General features: G+C 34.8%; 2 protein-coding genes across 4 annotated transcripts in view; one reads left to right on the top strand and one right to left on the bottom strand.

Annotated features, from left to right (window-relative positions):
* Positions 1 to 332, bottom strand: part of scn1laa (sodium channel, voltage-gated, type I-like, alpha) — an 83,106-nt gene extending 82,774 nt beyond the window's left edge. The window contains exon 1 of the mRNA XM_069196547.1: positions 271 to 332. The gene's annotated coding sequence lies outside the window, so the exon portion shown is untranslated. The remainder of the gene's footprint in view (positions 1 to 270) is intronic.
* A 161-nt stretch (positions 333 to 493) lies between these two features.
* Positions 494 to 17,841, top strand: part of cobll1b (cordon-bleu WH2 repeat protein-like 1b) — a 56,499-nt gene continuing 39,151 nt past the window's right edge. Inside the window, exons 1-2 of one of the 3 annotated variants that reach the window (XM_015358888.2) lie at positions 494 to 705; positions 1,355 to 1,434. In XM_015358888.2, the coding sequence (XP_015214374.2) occupies positions 1,385 to 1,434 (50 nt within the window). In that variant the 5' untranslated portion in view covers positions 494 to 705; positions 1,355 to 1,384. Of the gene's footprint in view, positions 706 to 1,354; positions 1,435 to 11,988; positions 12,086 to 17,841 lie in introns of those variants that run through there. The other 2 variants (XM_015358895.2, XM_015358887.2) reach the window with 2 other exon arrangements.

Genomic DNA, 17,841 nt, shown 5'->3' with positions numbered 1-17,841 from the left:
TACCACAATTTTCTTTTCTCGCTCGATTTAAGGCTTTATACTGTACAATTAGACCATCACTGGAAATAAATTTCACTCGTAGATATTGCTGCGTTGCTGGAAAAAAAAAGGAAATTAGTAGTGAATTATATTATGTAAGTAAATTTTAGCATTTTCATTTGGTTACCTTTTCTTTAACCCCCGTGTGCTTAGCTTCAATTTAATGCTTACATCTACGACTGAGAATATTTTGTTACTGTGGAACAAGCAACTCCTTTTAAATATCCTTACCTGTCTTGAAAGGCGTTTTTGATAGACGTGTAAACTATTGCGATCCTAGTGGTGAGAAAGAAAAGGCGTCTTGTGAAACTTTAAAAGGACAAAGTCAGATTTTACTTGTTCAAAGTTCTGTATAACTCTGCAGCTTGCGCTGCTTATTCTGTCTTCGCGTAAGGCGTAAGGGGGTTGTGAATTTAATTAGGTAGTTCGCACTGTTTGCCAAAGTGCTTGAAATGCCTGACTTGTTGTGCCAGAGCTGAACCCAGAATGCGTTGGAAAATTAACTGCTTGCTGTGAAGTGGAAAAAGCTTTTTGGCTTTGCCACGCATCATCATGTCATGACTTGAAAATGTAATAGGCTCTGCTGGTTTAGTGAAAACAGACCGAGTTAGACTGGTGGCGGCTTGAATCAAGGAAGCGACTGGAAGCAAAGCGTCGTCAAGAAAGGTGGGATTTTTCATTGTATTGTAATAGTTGGCACGGAAGTTGGAGACAGATTTAAGATCTCGAACTGTCAAGAAGGCAAATTTGCCACGTACTGTAAGTCAGTTCATTAAGGCTTACATTTTTCGCTACGTAAACTTGGGTTCTGTGCCCAGAAAATACACTTTCATTTTCATAATATACGTGTTATAGAAAAGCGGTCATCCAGGATTGTGTTTGACAGTAATTACAGAGATCCGAGTTAAGTAATGTATTATACGACACTTTAAGAAGGCTCCACAGCCGAAACGTTGTCTCTTTTCTTTTCCGCATAAAATAAACCTTTATTTTTTCCTAATTTTGTATTTTTCGAGACTACACTCAAGCAATGATCAGTTATATGAATACCACTATTGTTGTACCAAAGGACCTCTTAGTTGCTGAAGAAAAATGTTGTTTCAATTTCAGTTTGCTTATGGACTTTAAAATCTAATTCAGAGTGTACTGTATGATTGTAATAAAACACAGATTCATTCTTTCTCAATGGCTACAGTACATACAGTACATACAGTAGCGCTCACGGACAAACTCTGAAGACTAGATCGTGTAGAGACGGGTACCTGTTTCGACATTTTATGTGTAATTTTGTTATTGTTTGCTTCTGTGTTCCTAGCTTGAAAAAATAATAGAATTAGTTACAAGAATGGATAAACTGCCATCTCAGGACAACCCATTTTTTCTACCTCCTGTCAGGTAGGCTGTCAGTTTTTGAACTTTTCGTCTAAGCACAATGATAAGTTTCTCAACTGAACAATCACAAACGAATGTAATCCAATTACTTTTTACCACGAACAATACTGTACCGTATTGCGATGACGTAAAAAACAGCTTTGTTAAATGTACTTTAATACAGCCTTTTTATTTTAATGTCAGTTTTCACATTGAAAGTCAGTACATTTGTATCAACTGTCATATAAACAGTACAGAAGAGTGTCACTGATGATTTGTATTATGACACAGAACTTTGTAGCATGTTTAATTTTTAAGACACCTAAAATGGCACAGCACTGTATGCAGTATGGATGGAACAGGTCTTGTTCAGATATGTGGTGGTAGCAGTGATTGCTGTGGCCAGGTGGCAATTATTGAAAAACTGCTGTCAGAATTTTGAAATAGAGATTTTTTCTTCTATGTTCAAATCAAGAGGTAAACCCAAAAATCCAACTAGAAAATCCAGAGGGGAAAGAGGTTTCAGAAGAGGGTTAGTATGGTAAAATATTGGCTGACTTCATTAGCTATGAGCTAAAACACAAAAATATGTTTGAAGAAGTATGGGCAGATACAGACAAATGTGGTATTAATACAAAATATTGAACTATAAATAGTTTTAATGATGCTTTTAGGAACAAAAAAAAATTATGCTTAACAGGATTTGAAAATTTTGACAACTGGCTGCATCCTGCATTGTGACTTTGATCACATTTTGTTTTTTTGCCCCAAAATTGTGTTTTGGTGTCTATATTTTTTAACTTTCTTCTAGAAATTTCAAGACTTCACATCTGTTGTAAGGAAATAACAATGTGATGACATAACCTCTGGTCTACAAAAAAGGGTGTAGCTGATTGAGAAGAATCCACAGCAACAGGATACTGTATTTAAATGTATTAAATTATTCAATGTCAAGGTGCCGTTGTTTAGTGAATGCATAAAATACAAAATGTGTTTCAGAGTAAAATATGTACTGTAAATTTAGCTGCAGATTTGTTCATTCTGTATGTATACTGTATATTATGATATATAAGTACATCCTATTTATGTTTAAATTGTATTGATTTTTTAAGACTTCATTGCTTTATTCTTTAGCACCGTCAATCTCAGCAAATCTACTAAATCTAGATAGTGGTAGATCTTAACTACAGTATACTTGCATTTGCCGGTTGTGTCAAATTATCATCATGTGTCTCATAAAAAGTTCATATTTCACATTTTAATCTGACAAGATAATGAATCAGCTTGAACCCTTAAACTAGAGTAAGTATTCAACCAAAATGACCAATTTATTTGTCTTGTAAGTAAGGGTAACTGATCCAAGGACCTATCCATCTCTTGAAAGAAACCAGGGTATCGGCTTCAACACCATTGCTTGGTACAGTAGCTTCTTCCATACTCCCATGCCCTTTGGATGAAGAATTGCCTTCTGTTCTTGATTTCAATTGCACTTCCATGTAGATTCCAGTTCTGTTGTCTGGTTTGTGTTTCACTGTTCATTCTGAAGATGTCTGCTTGGTTTACATTGTCAGTGCCTTTGAGGATTTTGAATACTTGTATCAGGGCCTCTCATTGTGTTCACTGTTCCTTCAGCTTGTCATTGTAGGGCAGTCCCTTAAGGCCAGGAATGTATCTAGTTGCTCTTCTTTGGACTGATTCCAAAATATAAATATCTTTTCTATAATGTGGTGACCTAAATTGTACACAAAATTCTAAATGATGCCTTACTAGTCCATTGTATAATCTTAACATAATATTACCTGATTTAAATTGTACGCTTTTAATTGTATAGTATTTCCTGACATCGTTTAGCCTTTTAATGTGTCAATGTAAACACCCAAGTCTTTTTCATAAATACATTATTTTCAATCTCAGCATTTCCACTTTTGATTTTATATTTATAGCTATATAGAATTTAGAGTAGTGTATTTACCTGCATGCAAAACTCTGTGCTTTTCCTCTGCCAGGTGTTTGTAAAGTCTTGAATTTTTCTAAATCATTTACATTTGTTGCAGTTTTTACTAGTCCTTCTTTTGTATCATCTGCAAGCTTGACTAGTTTACGAATTACACCAGAATCTACATTATTGATTTAAATTAACAAGAGCTGTGTGCTAGGACAGATCCCCCTGATACTTCACTAATTACATCAGTCCAGTTTGAGTCTATTCTCCTTATCAGTACTCTGTGATTAACCAATTCTCATCATAAATCATTCAGCATTTCGCTGAATGCACACTGCTTGCAATTTTCTATTTAATCTTTTATGAGGAGCTTTATCAAAGGCCTTCTGAAAATCTAAATACTGTGCAGTATATCAAAAGCTCTGTGTTTATCTATTATCATTGTTGTAACTCTAACAAGTCAGTTAGGCAAGACCTACCTGACTATATCCTTGGACCTGTATTTCCATGTAGATTATCTCCTGGTTTAGTTATTTTTTCCTGTTACCTTAACTTTAGTAGAAGTCATACTTAATGTATTGGTCCACAGAGTAATTACTTGATTTCTTTTTTCCATTCTTTCAGATGGAGACTACATTAGTAATTCTACAGTTCCTGGGTACTACATGTACTGTACTTTCTGAATGACATTTCTTTTTTCTTGAGTACAGCTGGCACAATATGATCAAACAATATGATTAATCTTGAGTAGTTCTGCAGCCCCAAATGTCTCCCTCTTTTATGCTGATATTTATACACAATTTAAACAAACTTTTGTCTTTCCTGTCCCAGAAGCTTGTTCTTCTTCTAGTGAATACCTGAGTGAAATACTCTTTACTTTAGTAAATCAACCATTTACTTCTCTTAGACATTTCTTCAAGGTCTGCTTTCCTTTCTGGGACGTTGTAAATGTTTGCTTTGAACTCAACCCGTGCAGTTTCAAAATATACTTCAAAGCATACCATATTATGAACAGAGTTCCCTAATGGTTTTCTCACCTGTGTTTGTCTCACTGTGTATTGATTGAAAAGACAAGATCTGTACAGTACAAGCATGTATTCTGTAGGTGTTCTGACAAACTAGGTAACAAAACAGTCATTAATCATGACTACCATTTCAGTGCCTGCTGCTGACTTTTAAGAGGTCTTTTCCAATCTATATGGGGAAAGTTGAAGTCTCCTGTGAAAACTACTTCTTATTGTTATTCTAACAATATACTGTAGCTCTGGAATGTTTTATTCTGACTGACTCATGCAGATTCAGAGACTCTTGATTACTCTAGCTTTATTAAATAAATTTTTCTGCTATAGAGTGCTACACGTCACTACAGTATCTTCTGTCTTTCCTGTCAGAAATTAATAGTATATACCCACTTATATTACACACATCTCCAGTATTTTCAGTTTGCCATGTTTTTCTGATAGCAATAACATCTTAATTGCTGGTTAATGTAGTATAGTTCTATCTAATTTAATTGATTTCTAATACTCCTAGCATTTAGGTATAAACATTTAGTTACCTCATCATTTGTTCATCATCAGTTTTTTCCCTTGGTCTTTGTTCCCCTGTGAATCTCCTTTTAGATTTTCTTGGGATCCTCCTTCCTTCCTTTCTAGTTTCTGGATTTCTTTGTTAATTCTTGTACCAAGACTATAAGTGCCCATCTCACTAATGTGTAATCTGTGACATCTGTACAGATGGCCTTTACCAAGGAGAGGTTTCCCATTGCCAAGAAAATTGAAGTAATCTTCTACACCCTGTGTTGTATCATCCTGACCATGTGTTGTGGTGACAGATTAAATGAGAACTGCAGTCCCAATTTCTCAGACCAGTTATTAAATCTCAGTAACATGGCAAATTAAAATTAATTAAGACCATTTTTACAATTTTCACATTAAGTACAAAATTGTGAACTTTGTAAGAAATACTGTTAAGTCTCCATGTTGTTGCAAACTCATATTCAAGTTCCCATGATTTGTGAGGTCCCAGGTTTTTGCTCCTAGGTTATAGAATTGCATTGCCTGTTGATATGAACTTTTTGAGCTGGGGATGCCTTCTCATCTAGCACTTCATACCTTATTGTGAAATCAATTAGAAAAGAGGTGGAGAATTCCAAGAAGTGATCATTATTTAACTGTTACAACTGTTTGATTTTCAAGGACAGTCCTGTGAACCTGTTATCTTCATTAAATTTACTGTATGTACAGCCTTCTGTTGGGTCACACACCTGAAGAAGGCCTCACAGCTGAAACGTTGTTTCTTTTTTTCTCTTTTCAGAATGGAATAAGCTTTTACTTGTTCCTGTATGTACAGTATGCCTGCTTGCTATTCCTCATGACATGTGGTCCAATTATGTGCAGAATACTAAAAGCTGGCATTAAACTGTTTGCTGTTCAATTGCATTGTGTTCTTTACTGCATTAAGTTATATCTTTTTGCATGGAAATAAAAGCAATATTCAGCTTCATGTGAAGAAAGGAAATTCTGCTATGCAGAACTGGAATCAATCACCCATTACATGATTTACAGTGCATCACACAACCAAATCCCTTTGTGGTTTAACGGCAACATTTTAAAAAATAAATTACCTACATGGATTGTTGTATTATAGTGAAGGCACAAGACAAGGGTTTCTCACTAGTAGAAGTTTCTGAGACTCTAAAGGGGGGTGGGGGATTTGAAGACTGAAAAGCTGCCTCGTCCCTGAGTGATATGATACTAGGAGATTCATTGTTCTGTGCTCCTTTTCTAATTGCAGACAAGACTAATTAATTTAATTGATCACCCTCAAATACTGTAATTAAATTGTGCCCACTCAGTGATTCATACTTGTAACAGTCTAAACAGCTGGATGAGATCCTTGGATCAATTAGCTGCTAGCAACCAAATGAGCTAGAAAGGCCAAGTGGCCTCTCAGTTTTATGCTGTATTATGATATTTTGTTGTTAATGTAAATCAAGATTGAATAAAAATAATTTCACATTTTAAGAATAAAAAAAATCAAGAAGTAATAGTTACATTTTTGCCAATTGTGCATTAAGTTTAGTCAGACTGTGTATAGTAGTTCTTCTGAAAGCAAAGAAAAAACCCAGAGCAGTTAAACGTAAAATGTCAAAAGAAACACCCTTAAGAATGCACCAGCTCTGAAAGACATAAAACAACATGTGCAGTTGTAAAATAAGAGCTAATTCAACAAGACTTTATCTTCTTTTTTCATTGTGAAGTTGTTTTTTTTAGAAATTTACCCTACTGCTGTCCTGTAGAAAAACGTCATCTTGTCTCCTGCTAAATAGCATTCCATGCTTATTCTTATGTAACTCTGTGCTGTTAAATGAAAGAATGTTAAACAGCTTTACTTGTCATGTTTTGCTACTCTACAGGAGGTTTAACATGGTGAGGTAGGCAAGGTAAACCAATACCATTCAGGCTTTAATGGCAATTCCATGACAGACTAGAGAGAGATGTGTGTGAAAGCTTTAACCACCACCCAGTTGATTACAGTATATGACTCATCTTTTTGTTAAGCAGCAGGTCCACCTAGGATAATCAGGTAGAATTCAGATAATGATACTGTGTAGGTTTTTTTTTTTGCTTCTGTGCATAGGCAGGCATGGAGTCCCAAAATAACAGCTCACTGAAAAAGTCCTTAGTTTACCTTTATTACTGTAAGGCTGTGTAGAAACAAAAATAATAAAGTGTATGAACCAAAAATATACTGTACGTGACAAAATGTTGGAAATCCTGTAGTACTTTGAATGGTAATTTTAGTATGGTTTTTACAAAAAATGTTAAAGAGAAGTTCCAATCTTATACCCACTGAGTATAGTGAAGTAAGATTCTCTCAGTAATCATAGGTAACAGAAAACTAGTGTGCCTTTATTCATTTAGCTGGATCTAATAATTCTAAAAGTAAAAGAGGAGCTCTGTTCTTTGAGAGGAAAAAATTATTTAAGCCAGAGGTGGGCTAAATAACATGGAATCATGCATTTAAATAGCTGTTTTATTCAGTGGTGTCACTGGGGAAATTATATATTTGCAGCTCTTTCACAGGTTAGAGGGAGAGAGAAATTTTCAGCTGTGTGGGCTGGCTGTTTTTAAAGCCTTTTAAGAACTTTTTCAAACAGTATCACTTTCTCTTTAATCATTTTTACATAATATAATAGATGAATAATTTTTTTAATTATATTTTAACATTAATTTCACATTACTACAGAACATGCGTTACTACAGAAAGACCTACAGTATCAGAGGGCAGGAAGATGAGTATGACAGAATGCTTTGTAACAAAATCTGGATTTTAGGTCAGTATATAGTTTTAGTGAGTTATAGTGAGTTTTCTAGTGACCTACTGTAGGAGCAGTTGTAGGCTTCATACTGCAGTCCCAGTACTGTAAGAACCCTCTTCTAACGATACCTTTTAGTGCAGAGGCAACTCCAGTCCCCAAGATGACATTTGTTTCTGGTGTTCATTCTACTAGTGAAATTAATTAAGTTAATTAATCTAATTAAGTGGATAAGAAGTTAAATCAGGTGCTAATTGAAAGGCTTCTCTATAACCTGGAAGAACACAGCACTGGGCCCAGCTCTGAAGCTGACTGCCTACAGTATGCTCAAGTGCTCTTCTCCTCTTGGATAGCATAGATGTATCTCCAGTCCCTCCCAGCAGAGGCCACTGTAACAGCATCGCCAGCACCTGTGGTCGGTGTCCCTCTGTCCCAGTGCTTTATAGACAAGCAGATGAACTTCATAAAGGATACTATTTAAAATGTCATTATGCGGATTCATTTCTGTTGGTGCACTGGCTATGTGTACAGATCACTAACACTAAAAGAACATCATGCAAATACTTTATTGATCTCAGCCTTACACTGCTCACAGTCAACGATACTGATTAATTCAAGATAAAGAAAATAAGAAATATTTTGAGATCTGTGTTTTAATTTACAAAAACAAAATCTTTTTTTAAATCAACAATTAATTAAAACTTCAGAAAAAAGCCTTATCAATTTCCATTCCTGGTTCGCATACAGACTGTTTTTAGGTTTGATGTACCACCATAACTCATTGAATTGGCTATTTATAGGATGTTTTTGTTCACAAGGTCTGCTTTTGTTAACCTGTTTGGAAAATTATTTTTTTTGCCTTGAGGTTACTGTGGAAGTGCAATAGCCACATTATTTTCCATGAACACGCCGATGTGGAAATCTTTAAACAACATTGTGGCACAATGTGTACATGAATTATGCATAGAGATATAATGTTTAAATCTCAATACATATCTTAAGCACATTTCATTTTCTTTGTTTTTCTGTGGTACAAGATTACTTCTAATATAGAAAGTAAATATTTATATTTGTCCAACTTTAAGGAAGTGAACCCAAAATTCATAGTGTTGTCATTTAGGCAGAACATATTACTTTGTGTTAGTTAAGTACTTACTAACAGAGTTTGCAGTTAAGTGATCTTTATTCTTTATTATTTTTAATTGTAGAAAAAGTAATAAAGCTACTAACATACTTTATTTAACACTAAGAGGGTTTATATAAGGAGCTTATATAATATAAGACAAACTTTAAAGGTTCTGAAATGAACTACAATTTGATGCACTGTGTAAGAGATTCTTCTGTTCTCAAAATGTCATTCACATTTTGTTTTCTCCCCATGTTACATTTTACTGTTTTGACATATGTAGTACAAGGTTTAAACTGATCTCTATTGATTTGCGTTCTGTAAATGATCTAAAGTGTCAAAGCTTGTAAAGGAAGATTAATAAATGAGGTCGAGAACAAAACTGGGTCATTAGAACAAAAATATCTTTCAAATGCAGTATGTATTTATGTTTGTAAAGCTGTCTTGTCTAGGGAATACTAGGCCTTTTATGTTTTGTGGAAAATATGCTTTATGTCCCAGAAGGGAAAAACAGACATTGTGGACATCCTCCAGAAAAATCTGAATAATGGTTCGTCTTTGTTATGATGTAAAACACAGTACAATGACCTTAAATGCCAGAAGATGCTAATTATTGCAGTAGTTCCAACCTTAGAAACAAACACGCCTAGTACAATTTGGTAGGCAGATCTAAAAAAGCAGGACAATTCCTTCAACAGTTTATTTTCTAGGAGCAGTTTTGTAAGTTATTCTTTTGGCACATTTACTTGACAAAAAGGTCAAACATTTTGTACAATTATTTCATATTTCTTAGTGTTATAGTAAGTGATTTTGACAATTTTAAAAGATAGATCCAGATTAGTGAAATGCGCTGACCAGATTATTTACTTCATCGTTCCGTGTGTCATTGTTAACACTGCTTGTAAAACATAATGTGTTTCATATTAATGCTTCTGCGAACTTGAAGAAGTGATTTACGCATTTGAACTGCTTGGGAAATTGTCTCCTCAATGTAGGATACAAAACTAACCAAGGATTCAAATGTCTTCAGTTTTTCCAGGGAATGGATTGATGTGATGAAAGTTGTTTTTTGAATATTATTAAACTTCTTAGAAGAGACTTGCAAATTAGTGAGGCATACAGTATTGTTATCTACAATATAGAATTGGATCTGAACTAAGAGTGCCCCCATTGCAACCATTGATATTGTCATTATTTAGTGACTATGTACACCTATGTACTATGTACACCTGGAACCTGTCCTGTATTTAGACATGTACTGTATGTAGACATACGGTATCATTTCAAAACTGGTGTTACAGGTATTGCCTGCTCCATGTTAATCTTCTAAACATTACAATGGACAGTGGGTAAAAAACAATAAACATATTTGGGAGTGTCCATGGAGAAATTATTGTCATTTCTTTCCTAGTCTCTATAGTGAATTTCTGCTCAAAGGCTTCTGGAGTTCTCCTATTCTTTTCGGTGTGATGAACGTGTAGAATTTTCTTACTGTGCTGCTCTGAAATTCTGCATGTTGGTCCACCAGACATTTTCCTTTAGTCTTAACTGAGATTTTCACAATTAACTGTTCATAATGATGATAATAGTCACTTTTCTTGACACACCATGACGAGAAAAATGACAAGAAAAAAACATCCAAAGAAAAGGTGATAAGTTGAAGTGACATGAGAAAAGGCTTGTCAAAGAATCTCAAATGATCACACGAAGAGTTTGGTGAGCTCACTGGGTCACAGACATCATGCAACTATTAATTCACAGGGTTATGCAACTAAATACTTTGAAAATTAGTCATTGTGTGATCACTTGAAATCACTAAATTGAACACAAAGTATGTTCATGTTTTAGTATAATCGAATGTATGCATGGAATTACTTGAAAGAAAAATGCATTAACTATTATTTTTTGTATTGTTCATATTTATCTCATAGTGACAATTACACATTGCTTGAATATAAAGCAAAAGTAACAGTTTTGGATTCAATGTTTCAGTATTTTAATGTCAGTTAAAATAAGTAAGATTAGTCTGCATATTGTTAATTTAATAAATACATTAGAATTCACTATTGTGTTGAAAAAAGGGTTTCAGAAGTCTTTGTAACAGTCATGAAGCCAAGTGTGTGATATTGTTTTCAGGCAAATTATGTATGCATCATGTTCTATACTTTTTACATTAAAACTTAATTTAAAAACAGTTTTGATGCCCACTTTATAGGAAGATATATTTATCATGGTTTAAAGAAAGCTTGTTCTTCTAAAAAATAAAATACTATTTGGTTGACAATGCATAAGGATACTGGATGGAATATTTTAATAATTTAGTTTTATAATATGATACTTTTTTCAGCTTTATTTGAAGTAATTAGTATTGATACTTGCACTAAAGCTATTTATTATACTTTCTTTAAAATTTTTCTGTGTTTCTACGTGCTTATAAACAGCATTTGTTAAAACAGCTGTGGGGAATGCATTATGCTGTTTGTATAAAGATATACTCTGTACTATCTGCTCTGATAAAAGGCTTTTTCGGCCTTGTCATTTGTTTTGCCTGAATTCTGATTTGGTTATGGAAAGCTGCCTGGATTAGGTACTGGATGTACCAGGTGACACACAGTACTATACAGTGCAAGAACCCAAAATGAATTTGTAACAGGTCCTGAGAACCACTTGAGCAAATCTTGCTTTTAAGAGACAGGCCAATACTCCTGCTGAGTTAAACCCAAACACCACCTGTCCTCTAAATTACGGGAGCCTTCCTTCCCAGTATTAGCGGTACTTAAGGATCAGTCTGCCCATGAAAGGAGCACCTGCAAATCTGTTCAACATTTCCCTGTCAGACTGACTGTTACACGAAGGTGCTTATGTATACCATGCAGTCTGAGATAGCACAGTGAAAGCTCACAGGTCAATTTTCCTGAAGCTATTTTGTTTTTGAATTTAAAGTACGTTTTACAGAAACAAGAAACATATTAATTTTATGAATCTTAAGTCTCAACTATAAATGTAAACCTTTTGAGTCTTATTGTGAATGTCTGTGAAGACAAAGATGAGTTACACAGTATTGAGAATTACCTGAAAAACATTTCTTTATTATGCGTCTTGGAAATGTTCAGGTACTTTGTTGAGCAGGGCAGTTTAACACAGATGGCAGTGATTGTTCTGAAGGGATTTACATGTAATGCTGGGTGGCAAGCCCAAGTCGTCTGTAATTCCGACTGCATATGCACAAAGAGAAACACAACCCAAACAAAGCATTATATGCCCAGATCTGCCAGCGTCCTGCAAGGTAAAATACATTCTATCTTATTGATCAGATTGATAGAATTGCTATTGTTATTTATTGTGAAATATATGTTGAACATGTCGTACAGTACTTGTGTTAGCATTAGTTATCAGCTCAGCTATTAGCAGAACTAGTGTAGGACATACAGTAGATTTGTAATGGACTTATAAGATTTATAATCTTTTTGTTTGTGTCTGAATAGTAGGGTATTACCGATATCAAAAATAAAACAGAGATGGGTTTTCATCCAGTTAGAGAATGTAGAGACTGAGAGTTAATGGAAATTCTTGCTATAAGCTCTCTATTTGTATTTTGTTCTTTATATTAACTGTGTTTTAATAAATAAAATCTGTTACTGGTAACTAGCATTGTTTTGGATCTAATCAGTAGTAGGTATTGTCATCTACATTTCATTTCATTTCATTTGGTTGCATGAAATGAGTTACATTACTCACTGCCAAAAGTAGTCAAGTAATGTTAAGGCTGCCTTATGTTCAAATTGCATTACAGAAGACTTTAAGTTCATCCACCTCAAATTATGGATCTTGGAAGGCATTGGAATTAATACAAATATTAAACTGAAACAAGAAATAAGTGCTGAATAAGTGTATATGTTCAGTACTGTAAAATCTGTTTACTATAGAGGCACTGATATTTCCACAAAAGCAAGGAAATAAACTGTAAAACTTCTGAGCTTCTGAGATGTTTTGTTTAGAAGTCCATCTCTGTACAGCTCAAGTCACTCTTAAACAGGAATAGAAAACTAAAGTGGTATGGTACCCTAATCACCTTGGTATAATACACATTCCTGTCATTTCACGCAGCTTTCCTAAAATATTATTTTACTGATATACAGTATACAAACACAAATTAAATGAGTAATAGCTGTTCTACTGTATATGAAGTAATTTTGTATTTAAAATGCTAAGTAAAAACAAAAAAATCTGTAGAATTCTAATCACATTCCATTGTTAATGCCCAGATCAGCTGATAACATCTGACATTTTGGAAGCTGTATCGCATGTGATGACTGTATAACTCAGGAAACTATATCCCGATTTTATTTTGGCAAATGTTTCTGTGTGTACAATGTGGCTTTGTCTGAAAATAATGAGCTCAGTGTTATGAATGTAGATATGACTGGAGCAAACACAGTCTGTTTAGCTCAGTTATTTGAAGTAAATGTTTGTTTCACCAGTTAAAAGATGTACAATCATCTACATACAGTACATGGCACATTCCAATGAGCTGCAAACTGTTGTTTCATTTTTTAACCAGCTGTCTCATTTTAAATTTGCATACGGTACAGAATTTGACATTTTTTTAGACATTTCTTTGTATATTGAAAGCATAAAAAAATTATTCTCTCTCTAGTAAAGACTCTCTCTCTCATAATACAACATCAGGGCATAGTCATATCACAACACTCTGACTTATGATAATAAAAGCCAGCATTTTGGAAGTACAGCAGTATATTTTGTTATTCTTAAATGTACTAATTTGCTGACATACAGTACTTTATTGTATGTACTGTACATCATGCAATGCTAATAACTCACACGTACTGTACAATGTTCAGGTTGGTATATAGAATTTTAAGTGATGTTTTTCCAGTGTGGAATTTGCTTGACATAAGTCTTAAGAGCCCAAAGACCTACAGTAGATATAGCGTGTGTGATCTAATGGATAAATGAGAGAGAAATGCCAAGGGTTAACCTAATATGTCCACTGGGCGTTAGTACTCATACAGTATTTTAATAAATGTGCAATGGATGCACTTTAATATTTATTAGAAGATTAAATTGTTTGAAAATGCATGATAGCATAAACTTAGCAGATTGATTTTTCTATTTTGTTTCTGTTGTTGATTGCCATAGATTTTATTTAATTATTGTTAGAGGTTCATGTGTTTCTGAATTTAGGTCCTGCTTCTGTTTCTGGGCATCAATTTGACATTTACTGGATGGTGATTTTTACTAAAAAGCTAAACCAACTCTCTATATATTATGTGCTTTTTTGTAGTATGAGATAAAAAATGTATGTAATGGTAAATTGTGGGAACAAATTTTTTTTTTTCAAATAATACAATCAGGATGTTCTCAGGAAGAGAGAAGTAAAAAATTTGTTTTTCAGAAATTTTTCCCATACCACATTGTTCAACAAGTAATAGCATTTCCAGACCCTTTCCAAACAAACGTTTGTTTATTGTTAGTGACCCTTTTCTCAAATTCCCAGCTGTGTCTATGACTTTCTGTTTTGTCTTCCCCCATGGGACTGAACCACCCCCTCCACACTTTGGTAAGAACATACAGTAGCCAGCTAAGCCAGCTATATTATGTTTAACTATGGTAAATGGCAATCAAGAGGAATATACAATTACTTATTAGTATTGATGTGAGCAGCATTTAGGTTTCTGAGGAAATATTCTCATAGATGTATCCAAACATAAAGTAAGGTGCTTGTGTTCATTAGAAATTACAGCTGACTGAAATGCTTAACACACTGAGCGCTGCACTGATGTTGCACAGAGCTTGACACTACTCTCTCCCCCTCCCTGCTTTCATGTAGGCAACAATGCAAAAATGTGTGCAGAGAGAAGCCACAACTGCAGAGCCCTAACTGTATTTTGCAAATAAATAGATTGTACAGCATATAAAAACCTTTATCACACAACCAAACATAAAAAGCACTTGTCACAGCACTCATTGTATAGTATATTTTTGCTATCATAAAAAAAAACACAGTTTCTATTCCTTGTCATATCTCTTGCATACCATCATGTCATTCACTTAAAAAACACAGTGGCTTCTGACATTCTATTATTCATGGTGGCACATTGACATTTCAGACACATATGGACATACTGTATGTAAACATATTTAACCTCCAGTTAGCTTTATCAAGTGGAACTGGACTTTTTAAAAATAAAAATAGGTACTGTATACCTGTTCACATATGAGGAAAATGAAGTTTTTCTTTTGCACACACTAGGATATTGTCACGTCCTGTACGTCTAGAGGGCGCTCCTACTCTGTCCTGTTCCTAATTTCCCTGTGCTTTGCTTGTCCTTCTGGAGTGTCTTTGTTGGGGCCTGTATATTTCCGTGTCACCCTTTCCTCCTCACTCAGCATTGAGGGGTCGGATGTCTTGAGACCCGCCTAGCACCAGGTCTTCTCCTCCGCGGCCTGAGGGCATAGGTTTCTACCCAACATCGTCTGGCCTCCTGAGCCCGGCCTAATCTCCATGTTGCCCCTTTTACCGCTAGGCAAAGGGTCTTTATTGCTCTCGTGGCCATTCCATGGCATGCCCTTTCCAACATCCATGACAGATATTTGGTATGTTGTTCAAACATAGTCTGAACACTAAAAAAGGGTTTACAAAAGGCTATCCCCAAGAATCTGCTTGAGGATTACAAGGACACTGTGATAAAAATGAAGACCATTATTGGAAACATTTTTATTCCACAGTTACTATAGCAGGGCTACTGGGTGGTGCAGTGGTCAACATTGTTGTCTTGCAACAGTGGGCCCTGGGTTCAGTTCTGGACAAAGGGGGAACAGCTACAGTACATGCATTTTCCTGTGTTCTCATGGGTTGACTCCAGTTGCTCTGGTTTCTTCCCGCAGTCAAAAGACATACTGGTAAGTTAAATGACTTTTGGGAAAATTGGACCTGGTGTAAGTGTGTGTGTGTCTATGTCTGTGTGTGCCATCCAGGGTGAGACAGACTCCGGCTCCCCTTGTAACCCTGAATTAGAAGAAGCAGTTAGAAAATGGATGGATGGATTCGTTGTAGTATTACAGTACCTTCATAAAAGAGATGCCTGTATCTATAATAATTCAGTGTACATTCCAGATATACACTATTCTAATATTTATAGTTTTACAATTAGTGATTAAGAAAGAAGTGCACATACTGTATGTTGACAAAGTAGTTTTTGCTAGAACCAGTTGCTCACACACTTTTTTTTTCTAACGTGCATTTCAGGACAGTTTCTGCTCTGCTGGTCAACCCCACTGTTGATATAAAAAAGACACAACTTCTCGTTTTCTGCTAAAAATAAAATGGTCAAGCCTTTATCAGTTAAGCCAATCAGGAGACCCCATTTTTTTTATTTTGTGCTTTGGTGAGCAATCCTCTGCAATAATGTAAAGGGGGTGCATAAGGCATGCCACTATAAAAACACGATTTTAGAGGGACTGAATGAAATTCAGAAAACTGAATGGATTTCTTTGAATAATAGTGACATCTTTTCAACCCTTTTCTAATCAGTCCTGAATTTCTCCTGTTTTATTCAAAATGTATAGCTCTGACATTTCACATGATAGTGATAAATGTAATCCTTTTTGGTTTGTATAAGGCCTTCAGAGACTGTGTCTCTGGAAGGTGTTATTTTTGTTCAAATAGGTACTTTGTACCTATCACGCACCTGGGTTTAATGACTGGATTCAGCTGGGATCTTATCCACTTGAGATGATGGGAACAGTTATGGGGAGGGCAGTATTCTTTTATTATAACTTATAAAAAGCCCGTTCTATATGTGCTGGCTGTAGATCCTTGTACAGTACATAAATAATTACAGCATCCAAACTATATACCTGGAGTTGCCTCACATAAAGTAAAGACTTGCACCTAGTGACAGATAATTTTGTTGCCTCCTTCATGTTTTGCATTCTACCATTGATTTCAGTACTCCCAAATGCTGAACAGGCCTCTCATCCTGGAATGGGACAATCTCTGAGGTCACTTAACAGAGGTATCTTCTCTTCTTGCTGATGTTGGCCTTTTTTTTTAAACCCTCTCGTAAGCAAAATTATTTTTTCTCCTTTTCCAGGTATTTTAATATTCTGATACTAAACTGTGATACATAAAGTTAACTGTTTTAAGTCCAGCCTGCTGCCTTTGAATACTTCACCATGGAATATGATTTTATCTTGAATCGTACCAGTTTTCAAGCCTTTTAAATGCTTAAGATAAACTCTACCCATCGATTAAAAAAAACCTATAAGAATAATTTTATTTTATTCAATAAATAAAAATAAATTAATTAAATACATCTTAAATTAATGTATTTTGATTTTTTTAAATCTTAAACAAAACAATATACTCTGAAGCATCGTTTATTTTTTTATTTCACTGATTCCATTCCCTTCTTCTCCTATAGTATGTACTGGACTAAATTGCACTCAGTTAGCTACAGAATAAATTTGTGTGGAAGAGGAAATGTCTGGGTGAAAGATCTCTACCAAGATCCAGATTTCTATCTCCAATCTGACTAGACATTTGTAACTGTTCTTTTTTTGGTCATTTGTGTTGTTGTTGGACATAATCTGGTTGGATGCCGGGGCTCTTGTTTTGTGATGAAAGGTTGAAAAAAAGTGAATAGACTTTCTTTCAGATTACAATATAGATTATTTACTACTGATTTTCCCTTAAACAATATGAACTAGGATTTACTCCTGTTTTTTTTTTCTTATCTGATCACAGTATAGTGCTTGGAGGAAAAGCACAGTTCATTTTTTTTTTCAGCTCATTCAATTTGTCGTGCTGCCCTTTCATCTGGCAGTTGTTGCTCCACTTTTCCCCAGTGGCCTGATTTGGGAATTGACATTCTGGCAGATACCACACAAGACAACTGGCTTTACACATTCCAGCATCACCAATTGCACTATAATTTACCAAAGACTTTTTTTTTCTTATTCTAACTATATCTTCATTCTGCAATGTGTGTTTTATGTTTTTTTTTTATTCTGACATAC

Source organism: Lepisosteus oculatus, chromosome 12, assembly GCF_040954835.1.
Source record: "Lepisosteus oculatus isolate fLepOcu1 chromosome 12, fLepOcu1.hap2, whole genome shotgun sequence".
NCBI lineage: Eukaryota > Metazoa > Chordata > Actinopteri > Semionotiformes > Lepisosteidae > Lepisosteus > Lepisosteus oculatus.
The sequence above is the reverse complement of the archived record's forward strand: the minus strand, read 5'-3'. Positions and strand labels throughout refer to the sequence as shown.